This window comes from Suricata suricatta, chromosome 9 (assembly GCF_006229205.1).
Source record: "Suricata suricatta isolate VVHF042 chromosome 9, meerkat_22Aug2017_6uvM2_HiC, whole genome shotgun sequence".
NCBI lineage: Eukaryota > Metazoa > Chordata > Mammalia > Carnivora > Herpestidae > Suricata > Suricata suricatta.
In genome coordinates this window covers 81,010,956-81,027,499 of record NC_043708.1, presented here as the reverse complement: position 1 = coordinate 81,027,499, position 16,544 = coordinate 81,010,956, and the positions used below count along the sequence as shown (strand labels likewise).

At 39.3% G+C, this 16,544-nt stretch overlaps 1 protein-coding gene across 1 annotated transcript in view; it reads right to left on the bottom strand.

Annotated features, from left to right (window-relative positions):
- Positions 1-16,544, bottom strand: part of RAD51 (RAD51 recombinase) — a 41,849-nt gene that overhangs the window by 3,177 nt on the left and 22,128 nt on the right. Inside the window, exon 6 of the mRNA XM_029951794.1 lies at positions 3,790-3,884. Within this exon, the coding sequence (XP_029807654.1) occupies positions 3,790-3,884 (95 nt within the window). The remainder of the gene's footprint in view (positions 1-3,789; positions 3,885-16,544) is intronic.

Below are 16,544 nucleotides of genomic sequence, written 5' to 3'. Positions count from 1 at the left end.
TTAAGAAAGATTATATGACATATATCCAGTATGGTTAAATAAGTGATACCTTAGTTCATCTTCTACTTCAATAGTGATTTTCTCCTTTGCATTTTTTACATAATTTTTTTTGCCTTTCTCAAAATAAACTTAAAAACAAAAAAAGGCAAATAAGGTATATTGTTTTCTTAGAATACTTTTTTTTATACCTCTATAACTGCTACCCTAAGACTTGAATGCTCAAAGTGGTATGAGTAAGACAATTTTTATTTTCATTAAATATACCATAATGGAACCCCATTCCTTCACAGGTACTTTTATTTTATCCATCTATCAAGATACAACTAAATGCTTGCATTTTTACAAAGCTTCCCCCTGCACCTCTCAAAGAGATTCTCTCTTCTGCACGTGCAGAAAATTTGATTTAGGACTTTCTATGGCATTTTTGAGTCACCCTATCATTCTTTTACTAGAGTACAAATTTCTTGAGGGAAAAAACTAGGACTCTCTTACCTAGCACATTTTTTATACCTAGTAAATTCTGAATAAATGTTACTGAATAAAGCTTTTATCCACAACGCAAACAAAAAGAAAATCAAATCACTTTACCCAAGTAGTATTTTCACATTAATATCACCTAAAATCTACAGTTTGTAAGTACAATACTGACTCCCTTAGAGAATCTGTTTAAATAAAATCAAGGCCCTGTAATTCTTTGAGAACTGTAAGTTTCTAGGTTTATGATTCTATCAGTATGTTACAGAAGCAGTCTGTGTGGAGACTCTGATCTTTACAAAAGCATACATTGCATTAAACCTATTCTTCCGAGATTAAGCTTAATAGTTTTTCTCTGAATTTTCCTCCCCAAAAGAATAGAAAACAAAGGAATATTCTAGCACTTGGATAGAGCACTGCAATGAGGTAAAACCTAATTTCCCTTCCCTCAGAACAACCCTCATTAGTTTTAGTTGAAGAATACTGACCCATATCCAGGTTACTGTAGCTCAGGGCTTCTCCAGAACACACAGTCCTATTATAACAATACTATAAACATCTATATACAAGTCTGTATGTGGATATGTTTTCATTTTTTCTCGGGTACATAACAAGAGTGAAACTGCTGGGTTATGTGGTAATTTTATATTTAACTGCCACACTGTTTTCCAAAGTGACTGGACCATTTTACATTCTTACCAGCAATTAGGATTCCAGTTTCTTTACATCCTCCTTAACACCTGTTACTACCTTTCTTACTACAGCTATCCTGGTGGTGGTGTATCACCGTGGTTTTATTTTGTTTTTCCCCTTGACTAATGATGTTGAACATCTTTTCATGTCCTTCCTGGCCATTTATCTTGTTTGGAGAAAAGGCCATACAATAGTTTGCTCATTTTTTAATTGGGTTGTCTTTTTATTATTGGATTTTAAGAGCTCTTTGTACACTCTGGATACTAGAGCCTGCAGATACATGATTTACAAGTATTTTCTTACATTCTTTGGGCTGTCTTTGCACTTTCTTACTAATGTTCTTTGAAGCACACAGTTTTAAATTTTGATATAATAAAAACAATTTTTTCTTTCATGGACTGAGTTTTGGTGTTTTGAAATCTTTGCCTACCTCATGATCACAAATATTTTTGCCTGCCCTGCTGTCCTAAGTTTTATAGTATTAGGCCTTTTATATAGGGCCACTGTCCTTAAAATAATAATAGTAAAGTACTTATGCACACCATATGATTCACCATTTCAACCTTTAAGAAAATGTACAGTCCAGTGGCAATATGTACATTGCCATGGTGTACAACCATCACCGCCATCTATCTCCAGAACTTTTTATCATCCCAAACTAAAACTGTGTCCCTTAAAGAACTCCCAATTCTCACCCCCTGCTCCTGGGGACCCCACTGTTTTACTACCTTTATGAATTTCACTACTTTATGTACCTCACTTAAGAGAAGGAATCATATATTTGTCCTTTTGTAACTGGCTTATTTCACTTAGTATGTTTTTAAGATTCATCCATATTGTACCATGTATGAGAATTTCCTTCTTTTTAAGATTAAATAATATTCCACCGTGTGTCTATGACATTTTGTTTATCCTTTATTTAGTGATGAACAATTGGGTTACTTCTACCTTTTGGCTATTTTGACTAGTAGTATGAATACTGGTGTACAAGTATCAGAGTCTCAATTTCACTTCTTTAGAGCATATCACAAGTGGAATTGCTCAATTATACTATAATTCTATGTTTAATTTTTTGAGGAGTCACCAGACTATTATCCATATTTGTTAATTTTATGTACGGTGTAAGGGTCTAAATTTATCTTTTTGTATGTTGATATCCAACAACATTAGCAACATTATTGAAAAGACTATTATTGAGGAATCATTAAATTGCCGTGGCATCTCTGTCAAAAATCAAGTGACTGTAAATGAAAGAGCTTATTTCTGAATTCTCAGTTCTGTCTCACTGATCCACATGTCTGTCCTATGCCAGCACAACACTGTCTTAATTTTTCTTGCCTAAGACAACCAAGACCTCCAATTTTGTTCTTTTTCTCCATCTCCCCCATCCCAAGAATGGTTTGGCTATTCGCGATCCTAGACATTTCCATATAAATTTTATAATCAGCTTGCCAGTTACTGCAAAAAATCTTACTGAAATTTCCATAGGGATTGTGCTGAACCTATAGATTAGTTTGAGGGAAAAATTAAGACTTTCTTAATATTGTGTCTTCCAATCCATGAAGATAGACTGTTTCTCTAATTATGTAGATCTTCAATTTTTCATCAATGTTTTATAGTCTTCTTTTAAATTTATTACTATTTTGATCCTTTTGACAGCGAATGGAATCCAGTGTGAATGATGAAATTGCTTTCTTAATTTCTGACTGTTAACTGTTTGTAAATGAAAATACAATGGATTTTTGCATAGTGACATTTTATCCTATAACCTTGAACTAATCTAGTTCTAGTAGTTTTATGTGTATGTGGATTCCTTAGGATTTTCTACATACAGTATCATGTAATTAGTGAAGAAAGATAGCTGTACATCTTCCATTCCAATCTGGATGCCTTTCAATTCATTTTCTCACCTGATTTCACTGACTAGGACCTTCAGAACATTCAGTGTATTCTACCTTCAGTGGAATATAAGTAGTGAGAATAGACATCCTTACTTGGTTTCCAGTCTTAAGGAGAAAGCATCAGACTTTCACCATTAAGTATGATGCTTGCTACAGGTCTTTTGAAGTGAGATATTGGTCCCCAACCAATATGGTTAAATGGTCTATTTTGCTCTTCAATTATGATACTTTTTGTTTCATATATTTTGGGGCCTGATAATAGCTTTGGATAGGTTTATAATGTTCTATTTTCCCAATGTTCCTCTCTGTCTCTAGCAATACATATTTTTTGTCATAACGTCTGTATTATCTAGTATTAGTATAGCCACTCCAACTCTCTTATCGTTACTGATTGCATGCAATATCTGTTCCCATCCTGCTTCTTTCAGCCTATTTGTGTTTCTGAATCTGAAGTGTTTCTCTAGAAAACAGCATATAGTTGGATGTGGGTTTTTTAATTTTTTTTATTTATATTTATTTTTTATGTGGTTTTTTAAAATCTAGTCTGACAATAATGCATAGATTTTAAAGAGCACTGTCCTTTACTAAGGAAGGTCATTCTTCTGAACTACATATAACACTGGGATACACAAAAATAAGAAAATAGACATTCTTCAGACATACTAAACCCGGCAATCACTCGTGACAGGTGAGGCCAGATTTATCAGATCAAGTAACCTACCTCTCAGCCACTGCTAGCAGACGTTCTGGCCTAAAGGTACCTTCAGTGTCAATGTACATGGCCTTTCCTTCTCCTCCACCTCGGTCAATGGGAAGCTAGACAGCACAACAAGAACAGTGTAGAAATGAACACTGTACTTCTGATATAACTAATCAACTTCCCCACTCACCCCAAATTAGACAAAGGGAAAAAACACATTACGTTACAGAGACCATCAGAAGTAGGGAGGAAGCATTCCCTTCTAATAGAAACACAGCTAGTAGTAAATATGAAGCTCATGGTGATCCATACCATGTGAAGCCAGAGTCCTGCCATAGGCAGATTGCTTGGAAATAAGGTCCAAAGTAGAGGATAAAATTCTATGACTGCATACCAATACAACACTGAGCAATTCTCTCAAGAATACAAACATTAAAAAAATTTTTTCTGAGGGGCCTGGGTGGCTCAGTCGGTTAAGCATCCAGCTTCTGGCTTTGGCTCAGGTCATGATCTCACGATTTGTGGGTTCAAGCCCCGCTCAGGCTCTGTGCTGACAGCTAGCTCAGAGCCTGGAGCCTGCTTCGGATTCTGTGTCTCCCTCTTTCTCTGACCCTCCCCTGTTCGCGCTGTCTCTGTCTCTCAAAAATAAAAACATTTAAAAAAAAAAAGTAAAAAAGAAATTAAAACAAAAAAAATGATAGCACGGGGCGCCTAGGTGGCTGTCGGTTAAGTGTCTGACTTTGCCTCAGGTCATGATCTCGCAGTTTGTGGGTTCAAGTCCTGTGTTGGGCTCTGTGCTGACAGCTCGGAACCTGGAGCCTGCTTCATATTTTGCGTCTTTCTCTCTCTCTCTGCCCCTCCTCCGCTCATGCTCTTTCTCAAAAATAAACATTTATTTTTTTTAATGTTTTATTTATTTTTGATACAGAGAGAGACAGAGCATGAGAGGGGGAAGGGCAGAGAGAGAAGGAGACACAGAACCGAAAGTAGGCTCCAGGCTCTGAACTAGCTGTCAGCACAGAGCCTGATGCGGGGCTCGAACCCACGAACCTGAGATCATGACCTGAGCTGAAGCCGGAGGCTTAACCAACTGAGCCACCCAGGTGCCCCAAAAAATAAACAAACATTTAAAAAATTAAATAAATAAATAAATAAATAGACTGACAGCACAGAGCCCCATGTGGGGCTCGAACTTATGAGCCGTGAGATCATGACCTGAGCCACAGTCGGACGCTTAACTGACTAAACTACCTAGGCTCCCTGGAAAGTAGAGTTTTAAAAAAAGGGAAAGAAATGAAAACAATCTTTTTACCTAGTTAGGGAAATCTCCATTTTAGGCTACCCATCCCATGCCAGGCAACTTTAAGTTCTACAAATATTAAGTGAATGATGCGAAAGGGTAGTTTCCACTCTAGAAATCTACTTTGGAGCCATAATTCACCTTTGAATTCTGAGGAAAATCCTTTAGGACATTTTACATTAAGGGCCTGGTATCAAAATTTATTAACCTATTTCTTTCTTTTTATATTAAAAATTTTTTTAAATGTTTTATTTATTTTTGAGAGAGAAAGAGAGAGACCGCAAGAGCGTGAACGAGCAGGAAAGAGTCAGAGAGAGAGGGAGACACAGAATCTGAAGACAGGCTCCAGGCTCTGAGCTAAATATCAGCACAGAGCCTGATGCAGGGCTCGAACCCACGAACGGTGAGATCATGACCTGAGCCGAAGCCGGACGCTCAACTGACTGAGTCACTCAGGCGCCCCTATTATCCTATTTCTGAGCCTTCATACAAAGGCTTTTCATATGTGGTTCTGCCATTACCATGTGACCTTGAAAATATTAATTTCAGTTTCCTTTTCTGTATAATGTAGATAAAAACCACCTTATTGGGAAAAAAAAAAACCACCTTATGGGATTGTTCAGAGGATTAAATAACTCAGTGTTTACAACGTGCCTGACATATAGAAAGCACTTTGAAATATGATGATATCCTCCACCCCTATGGCACTGATCTTAGCACTCAGTTACAGAGGCTTTGTTAATTTGTAAAGATGGAAAAGATTGTTATCATTTTGTAAGTTGGCAGATAAATCGTTCAAATCCTAAGAATCCGTGGAAGGAGAAAAGATATATATACAACAAAAGATCTCAACAGAGGAAATGTTTGGAATCACTGGCCAAGAGGACAGCAAAGGCTGATGAGAGGGGGTTCTCCTCCAGCTATATGACCTCTTTGGACAGAAGGGAGACCACAGGTGGCTAGGTATAGGTAGGAAGACTGACAGAAAAGTGGACAAGGTCGCAGTGTTACTAAGTCGATCTCAAGGGGATGGACTGCATGCTCTACACTGCATTCCATTCTGTCCCCTCCATCTTGCCCTCCAGTGCCACTGCAGTCATCTTATGTTACTGGACTGGGACACCATCACCACATTAGCAATTTTTAATAACTGCTAAGTACTATAATTTCACTCATCTTCCCAATTTACAGTGATACAGGTTGTTTTGAACTTCACCATTTTATATGCTGTGGTATAAAATCTTTGTACGTTTATCCTTGACGTTTATGTAAAAAATTGTGGAAGTCACATTAAATTTTTTGTCATAATGTTTGTTTATTTTTGAGAATGGAAAACAGCAAGGGAGGAGGGGCAGAGAAATAGGGAGACACAAAATCTGAAGCAGGTCCAGGCTCTGAGCTAGCTGTCAGCACAGAGCCCGATGCAGGGCTCACACTCACAAACTGTGACATCAGGACCTGAGCCAAAGTTGGATGCTACACCAACTGAGCCACCCAGGTACCCCATGGAAGCCACATTTTCTGTCAAAGGGCATATGCATTTAAATTTTGAAAAACTATCTTCTCTGAACTTAAAAATTTCTCGAGGGGTACATGCATGGCTTAGTTGGTTGAGCGTGCAAGTTCACCTCAGGTCATGATCTCACGGTTTGTAGGCTTGGGCTCCGTGTCAGGCTCTATACTGACAGCTTTCTCAGAGCCTGGAGCCTGCTTCAGATTCTGTGTCTCCTTCTCTCTCTGCCCCCCCACCCCCGCCCTTCATGTGCGGTCTCTGTCTCTCAATAAATGTAAAAAAACAAAAATAAAATGAAAATTCTCTAGTACTTTGAACATGGGCTGCTCAGTTTTGTAATTGCAGCTCTCAACTTTACATTACTTCATTATTATATAGAGGTCTCATGTAACAGAATTTTACTTAAGAAAATCTCAACAAATTAGGTCAGATAATGTTTAGATCCAAGCAGTAATCTAATATCCTTTCTATACCTCCAACTCCAGAAATGTAATCTTTTGTTATTAATGAATTAGTATGATTTGTCTCTTAAAGCAAAAATCAAAGCTCTATAGGTGTTGAGCCAACTGTAAATGTTCAGTTATTTTTATAGAGAAATTATGTTTGAGAACTTTGCCACAGTTTATTGTTGACAGGCATAATCTCACAACTTAATAAACAGTGCCAGGGCTCGCTCCACGTGGATCCACTGTGTTGTTGAAGTCTGTGAGTTTAGGCTGGCCAGGCCTAAATTCGTAATAAAGCCCTTTGCTTTTGCATGCATGCTTCGGCCTCCCTGGCAGTCTCTGGTTTTTGGGGGCGATATTAAAAATCTGGGTATAACATATGGGGGCTCTCCCGGGATATCCCCCCCCAGAGCTCCTGGGACCCTGACACGTTGGGCCTAATTGGCGGCTGGACACCATTGGAAATACTGGTTATTTTACCAAGGCTTTGACTGGAATGTCCTGTTTGAGAGTCAGGCATAGGCTCAGCGATGACCTTACAGCTTTAAGGAACTAAGGTTGACTTTATGGAACATGGAACCATAAAGCCTCGTGGAAATGTTGGCTGGATACCTGGCTCACAGAGTTCCAAGCAGCCTTCCCAGTTTCAGGTATCTCTCTGGAGTTAAGTGGACTGACTCTGAAAAACCCTCAACTTGGTGAGGTGAACCAGATCCAGTCAATTGGCTTGAACTGATCCTTAAAAAGACTCCTGACTCCTGAGATAAGATCTTTAGCCCTGCTCCAGCCACACCCCGGAAGCTGGCTGGTCTAGCACAGCAGAAGCCTGAGGAATCATCGATCCAGTAAAATAAACTGTTCTGTCTCTTTGCCATTGGACTGACAAATGTCACCCCAGAAAGCTGGGGAAATAGCAAAAGTTCCTGATTGTGCTAACCTTCCTCTTATGGATAGGATGTTCTGTTGGTATTAATTGCCTCTAATCTAGACATGGGATTTCAACTAGGCAAAAGGTAAGGAGGGCCTACGCCTCTACCACCAGACTCTAATGGGGGGTCTTCCAGTGGCCACTAGATGGCCCAGCAATTTGGCTAAAGATAGTAATATAGAACCATGGAGGCATATTGCACTTATACGCCCAAGGATCCTGAACAAATAGGCTGTCATTCCTGCTTTTGTAAACTAGACAGCGCCAGATATTAGAAACTCTAAAAGAGACCCTTACCAAATTAACCATGGAGACTGGCAGAAATTGGCTAAACTCTCCTCCCCTCTGCCCTTTATAGGGTAAAAATTCCCCTTACACCAAAGAGGACTATGCTAGGTTTTAGGGGAACAATGTTACTTCTATGCCAATAGCTCAAGAATTGTACAGGATAGTCTAGCTGTGATTCGCGACCACCACAAGAGAGAAGAAGAGGAGCCAAAACCAAAATTGGTATACTTTTAACATTTGGCTCTTGTATCACAAATAAGATCATAGCATTTGTCAAAAAGCAGGTAAATGCTATTCTGTTAATGGTCTTAAGAGCATGTAGCCTTAAGCCAGAACAATGGTGACATAGCTGACCCAGGATTGGGTCCCAGAGGGGGGAATGTAAGGATGCAGGTCTGATTCAGGTTTCCCCTCTGACCTTGAAGGCCAGCTAGCTAACACCATTAACATTTCTGGGGGCGGGCCTAAAGATGGAGGTTAAGACTAGTCACGCCCTACATGAGGGTTCTGGGTCCACTCTGTAATTGGTTAAAGTTAACTGTCAATGATGTGATGCTATAATGATTGGACCCCTATACCTGTGTCACCATTTCCTGTAACTCCCCCTTCCCAAACTCATAAAAGGCCCTGCCCCGCCATGTTCGGGGCTCACTCCACATGGATCCAGTGTGTTGCTGAAGTCTGTGAGCCCGAGTTTAGACTGGCTGGGCCTAATTTCGCAATAAAGCCCTTTGCTTTTGCAAAAAAAAAAATAAATAAAAAACAAAATAAAAAATAAATAGTGCCAGGATAGTATTCTGTTTGCACAGCTGAAGAGCATAAGTGTGATCTATGCAGTTGCCCTAGCCAATACAGATATTGCATACTGGACTCTAAATATTTCTTCCACACAAATCTCTGTCAAAACATGCAGAAACCATTTCTACTTAAAAATTTCTCCTCCTCAGAATTCTTTATGAGGAGAAACAACAGTGACTCAGCTCTTCCTGACAGTGGACTCCTAACTTGGCTAACTCATAAGACATTCAGTGACATTTGATCTGCAACAAAAAGATCAGAACAATCAGGAAAAGAGGCAATTAAAATGAGATTTAAATGACCATTAAAATTAAGATAACAAAGAGAAATGATGAGAAAAACAGGAGACTATCAAGCTAGGCCTCTTGCTGTTAAAAACACTTTTATTCATGAAGAGCCAGAATATTTTCCTATATTAAGAAATGGCGACAAGCAGTCAAGACGGCAGAGAAGAAGGGAGCTCTATAAACATCGTCCGCCCCATCTATCGAACTGAGAATGACATTACTCTTATCTGCAAGAGTGGAAGAAGAAAATATAGACTCCAGAAAGAAGACAACCTCAAAAATGCCTGAGCATGTGAGTACAAACTGGGGAAATTGGAAAACAGGCCAGCCCTAGGGGGAAGGGGAGGTGGGATCCCCAGCCCAACACAGGGAAAGCATGTGAAGCCCCTGAGAGACAAAGGGAAGAGAAAGAAACTGAACACGCTCATAGTACTGTCTCTAGAGAAGAGATAAGGAACTTAACCTGGGACGGAGAGAAAAACTCTCACCCCATATAAAACCGCTGAGCTCAGGGAGAGAAACCTGTCCCATATAGCTGGCGAATTCTTCCTTGGACTCTACGGCATGGGCACCAACCCAGGATGGCACAGGCATAAAGAAAAACCAGCCCCCTTCCCCTGTGTGATCCTGGGATCCTGGTGAGGAGGCAGGCAACAGCCCAAGGGAGAGCACCTGGCCTCCTGCAGCGGGAACGTCAATCCCGGCTGGCGCCAAGAGAAACCGCTCCCTCCCTCTATGAAATCCCAGCTAAAAAGTCATCCCCCAAAGTGAGTGCATCTCATGTGTGGTAGCATTAAAGTGCATGGACTAGGATTCTGAAGTGAGGCAGGGCTGGAAAATACAGCTTGGTTCGCCTGCCACACTACGAGATCGGACTCATAAGAGTAGCTTGCAGTCTTAGTTCGAGCAGAGTTTGGGGCGCCACCATTCTTCTCTCTGCAACCACCAAGGCGGGGCTTGAGAGCAGCCCCGGAGACCTACCTTCACCAAACCATGCCTATCCACTAGGGGGATCTGCTGCTTTTTTGTATTTGTTTCTTTTAGTTTTTTTTTTTTTTTTAATTTTTACTCTTTATTTTCCTTTCTTTTTTTTTTTTCACTTTCTCTCTTGCTATCCAGATATCTTCTCCTTTATCTCATCCTTATCTCTCCCCTCCACTGCTTATACACTTTTAGACTGTTCATTGTCCTTTGTTGTCTCTGGCCCCCCTCTTTATTTTTTTCTTCTTCTCCTTCTCTTTCCGCTCCCTTTTCTTGTCTTCCTTTCCACTTTTAATTTGTTTGTTTGATTTGTCTGTGCATTTGTGTGCTTTTGTTCCCTGTGTGTATGTCTGTTTTCCTTTTCAGGGGTACCCCAAGAAACAAGCCAAAGTACGCATGATGGAGAGTCCAAAATATCACTGAGTAGGGAAATAAAATAATCAAAGGCACAACAAGAGAAACTGAGAGACACCATTAAAAGAACACTTCCTGAAATGACAGGCCCTGGACAGTAAATAAGCCTCCCTTAACAGAGCAATACTAACGTGTACAGTGCACAACAAGATTTTAAAACTCACAAGAGACAGAAAGCTAGCCAAAATGACAAAACGAAAGAACTCTTCCCCTAAAGAAACTCCAGGAAGACGTCACAGCCACAGAACTACTCAAAACAGATCTAAGCAACATAACTGAACAAGAATTTAGAACAACTGTCATAAAATTAACCGCTGGGCTTGAAAAAAGCATCAGAGAAGCTACTGTTACAATGACTAGGAACATTCAAAACAGCTCTGACGAGTTACAAAGGCTATAAATGAGGTGAATAATAAAATGGAGGTGGCCACCTCACAGATTGAAGAGGCAGAGAGAAGAATAGGTGAATTAGAAGACAAAGTTATAGCAAAAGAGGAAGCTGAGAGAAAAAAAGAGATATTGATCCATGAGCAGGAAAGGAGAACTGGAGACCTGAGTGATACAATCAAACTGAACAATATCCGTATCATAGGATTCCTGAAGAAGAAAGAGAAAAAGGTCCTGAAGGAGTGCTAAATCAAATTATAACTGAGAATTTCCCGAATCTGGGGAAAGAAATACATTCAAATTCAAGAGGCACAAAGAACCCCCTTAAGACATAACCTGAATCAACCGTCAGCACAACATATCATAGTGAAACTGGCAAAATATAAAGATAAAGAGAGAATTCTGAAAGCAGCAAGGGATAAAAGGGCCCTAATATACAAAGGGAAACCATTCAAAGTGGTTACAGACCTATCTACTGAAACCTGACAGGCCAGGAAGGAATGGTAGGAAATCTTCAATGCAATGAACAAAAAATCAAGAATCCTTTCTGCAGTGAGCCTGTCATTTAAAATAGGAGATAAAGGTGTTCCCAAATAAACAAAAATTAAGAGAATTCATCACCACCAAACCAGCCCTACAAGAAATCCTAAGAGGGAAATGTTTCAAAGAATACAAGGTACCAGAGACATCACTACAAACATGAACTCTACGGAGAACACAATGAATTTAAACCCACATTCTTTTATAACACTGAAATGTGAATGGACTGAATGCTCCAACCAAATGATATTGGGTAGCAGAATGGATAAAAAAACAAAATCCATCTATTTGCTGTCTACAGAGACTCTTTTTAGACCCGAAGACACCTTCAGATTGAATGTAAAGGGATGGAGAAATATCTATCATGTGACTGGACGCCAAAGAAAGCTGGAGTAGCCATACTTATATCAGAAAAACCGGACTTCAAAGTAAAGGTAGTAACAAGAGATGAAGAAGGACATTATATAATAATTACAGGGTTTCTCCATCAGGAAGAGCTAACAATTATAAACATCTATGCGCCGAATTCAGGAGCACCCAAATACATAAAACAATGCATCACAAACAGAAACAATCTTATTGATAAGAATGTGCTAACTGCAGGGGACTTTAATACGCCACTGACAGCAATGGATAGATCAACCAGACAGAAAATCACTAAAGAAACAATGGACCTGAATGACACATTGGAGCAGATGGAATTGATACATATATTTAGAATTCTTCATCCTGAAGTTAGGAAATTCACCTTCTTCTTGAGTGCATATGGCACATTCTCCAAGATAGATCACATACTGGGGCATAAAGCAGCCCTCCATAAATATAAATGAATTGAGATAATACCATACACACTTTCAGATCACAATGCTAAGAAACTTGAAATTAATCACAGGAAAAAGTCTGGAAAACCTCCAAAAATGTTGAGGTTAAAAACCACCCTACTAAAGTATGATCAGGCTAATCAGGCAATTAGAGAAGAAATTAAAAACTATATAGAAACAAATGAAACCAAAAATACAACAATCCAAACTCTGGGATGCAGCAAGGGCAGTCCTAAGAGGAAAGTACAGGGCAATCCAGGCTAATTGCAACAAACTAGGAAAAGTACAAACTCAAAATCTAACAGAGCACCTAACGGAACTAGAAGGGGAGCAGCAAGAACACCCCAAACCCAGCAGAAGAAGAGAAATAATAAAGATCAGGACAGAAATAAACAATATAGATTCAAAAAAAAACAGTCGAGCAGATCAATGAAACAAAGAGATGGTTTTTTGAAAAAATAAACAAAATTGATAAACCTCTCACCAGGCTCCTTAGAAAGAAAAGAGCACCCAAATAGACAAACTCATGAATGAAAATGGATCTATTACAACCAATCCCTAAGAAATACAAGCAATCATTAGAGATTACTATGAAAAAACTATATGCCAACAAACTGGACAAACTAGAAGAAATGGACAAATTCCTAAACATAAATGCACTACCAAAAGTCAAACGAGAAAAGAAAGTATGAACAGACAGATAACTAGTGAAGAAATCGAATCCGTTATCAAAAATCTCCCAAATGAGTAAGAGCCCAGGGCCAGATGGCTTCCCAGGGGAATTCTACCAGACATTTAAAGCAGACCTAATATGCAATCTTCTCAAACTTTTCCAAAAAATAGGAATAGAAAGAAAACTTCCAAACTCATTCTACGAAGCCAGCATCACTTTGATTTCCAAATGAGACAGAGACCCAGCAAAAAAAGAGAACTACAGACAGTAGCCTTAATGAATACGGATGTAAAAATACTCAACAAGATACTAGCAAATCGAATTCAACAGCAATATAAAAAGAAGTATCCATCATGATCAAGTAGGATTCATTCCTAGGTTACAGGGCTGGTTCAATATTTGCAAATCCATCAGTGTGATCCACCACATTAACAAAAGAAAAGATAAAAACCATATGATCCTGTCGATAGATGCAGAAAAAGCATTTGACAAAATACAGCACCCTTTCTTAATAAAGACCCTTGAGAAAGTCAGAATAGAAGGAACTTACTGAAACATTATTAAAGCAGTTTATGAAAAGCCCACAGCTAATCTCATCCTCAATGGGGAAAAACTGAGAGCTTTCCCCCTGAGATCAGGAGCACGACAGGGGTGTCCACTCTCACCACTGTTGTTTAACATGGTGCTGGAAGTCCTAGCATCAGCGATCAGACAACAAAAGGAAATAAAAGGCATCAGAATCAGCAAAAACGAAGTCAAACTTTCACTTTTCGCAGATGACATGATACTCTACATGGAAAACTCGATCAACTCCACTAGAAGCCTACTAGAACTGATCAATGAATTCAGTAAAGATGCAGAAATCAATGTAGTGAAATCAGTTGCATTTCTATACACTAATAACAAAGCAGCGGAAAGAGAAATCAAGAAACTGATCCCATCAACAACTGCACAAAAAACCAAAAAATACCTAGGAATAAACCTAACCAAGGATGGAAAAGACCTATATGATGAAAACTATAGAAATCTTATAGAAAACTATAGAAAGAAATTGATGAAGACACCAAGAAATGGAAAAACATTCCATGCTCATGGATTGGAAGAATAAAAATTGTGAATATGTCATTATTACCCAAAGCAATCTACACATTCAATGCAATCCCCATCAAAATTGCACCAACATTCTTCTCAAAGCTAGAACAAACTATCCTAAAATTCGTATGGAACCACAAAAGACCCCGAATAGCCAAAGTAATATTGAAGAAGAAAACCAAAATGGGAGGCATCACAATCCCAGACTTTAGCCTCTACTACAAAGCTGTCATCATCAAGACAGTATGGTAATGGCACTAAAACAGACACACAGACCAATGGAATAGAATAGAGAACCCAGAACTGGGCCCTACAATGTATGGCCAGTTAATCTTTACCAAAGCAGGAAAAGAGCATTCAGTGGAAAAAAGACAGCCTCTTTAGCAGGTGATGCTAGGAGAACTGGACAGCAACATGCAGAAGAATGAAACTAGACCATTTTCTTTTACCATACACAAAAATAAACTCAAAATGGATGAAGGACCTGAATGTGAGACAGGAAACCATCACAACCCTCGAGGAGAAGAGTAGGAAACAGCCTCCATGACCTCAACCACAGCAATTTCCTACTCAACATATCTCCAAAGGCAAGGGAAATAAAAGTAAAAATGAACTACTGGGACCTCATCAAGATAAAAAGCTTCTGCACTGCAAAGGAAACAATCAAGAAAACCAACAGGAAACCGACGGAATGGGAAAAGATAGTTGCAAATGACATATCAGATAAAGGGCTAGTATCCAAAATTTACAAAGAATTCACCAAACTCCACACCCGAAAAATGAATAATCCAGTGAAGAAAAGGGCAGAAGACATGAACAGACACTTCTCCAAAGAGGACATCCAGATGGCCAACAGGCACATGAAACGATGCTCAGCATCACTCATCATCAGGGAAATACAAATCAAAACCACACTGAGATACCACTTCCTCACACTGGTCAGAGTGGCTAAAATGAACAAATCAGAGAGTATGGATGCTGGCGATGATGTGGAGAGACGAGCACCCTCCTACACTGTTGGTGGCAATGTAAACTGGTACAACCGCTCTGGAAAACAGTGTGGAGGTTCCTCAAAAAACTAACAATAGAACTCCCCTATGACCCAGCAATAGCACTGCTAGGGATTTACCTAAGGGATATAGAAGTGCTGATGCATAGGGGCACATGTACTCGAATATTCATAGCAGCACTGTCAACAATAGCCAAATCATGGAAAGAGCCTAAATGTCCATCACCTGATGAATGGATCAAGAAGATGTGGTATCTATATACAATGGAATATTACATGGCAATGAGAAAGAATGAAATATGGCCATTTGTAGGGAAGTGGATGGACCTTGAGGGTGTCATGCTACACGAAATAAGTCAGGCAGAGAAGGACAGATACCATATGTTTGCACTCATAGTTCTAATAGGAAAACGGGAGAAACCTAATGGAGGACCAGGGAGAGGGGAAGAGGGAGAGAGTTGTGGAGAGAGAGGGATGCAAAACTTGAGACACTACTGAATGCTGAAAATGAGGGTTGAAGGGGAAGGGGGAGGGTGGAAAAGAGGTGGTGGTAATGGAGGAGGGCACTTGTGGGGAAGAGCACTGGGTATTGTATGGAAACCAATTTGATAATAAACTATTTAAAAACAAAGATGTGGTATATATATACAATGGAGTATTACACAGCAATGAGAAAGAATGAATCATGGCCATTTGTAGGAAAGTGGATGGACCTCGAGGGTGTCATGCTAAGCAAAGTAAGTAAGGCAGAGAAGGACAGATACCATATGTTTTCACTCAGAGGTCCTACAGGAGAAACGTAACAGAGGACCATAGGGAGGGGAAGGAAGACAGAGTTGGGGAGAGAGAGAGGCAAATCATGAGAGATTACTGAATTCTGAAAATGAACCAAGGGCTGAAGGGGGAGGGGCAGGGTGGAGGAGGGTTTGTGGTAATGGAGGAGGGCACTTGTGGGGAAAAGCACTGAGTGTTATATGGAAACCAATTTGACAATAAACTATTTAAAAATTCAAAAAATTTTTTAGCAATATAGCAAATTTCAAAAGCAATTGTTATGTTTTATTCAAACCCGCTAATAATAAATCTGGCATGAGTACATACAAAGGTACATCTTTTATTTCTTCTGTCATTTGTGTTCTTTCAGTGTATTTTGTTTTCTTGGGTAAATTTTATAATTTACATTTTTCTTAAAAAGTATTTACATTATCTAATATGATATTCTGTGATTTATATAGTTTGTTCACAAACTGAACACATTTTAAGTTTGTATACAATACCCGTACCTGTATGTATACACCC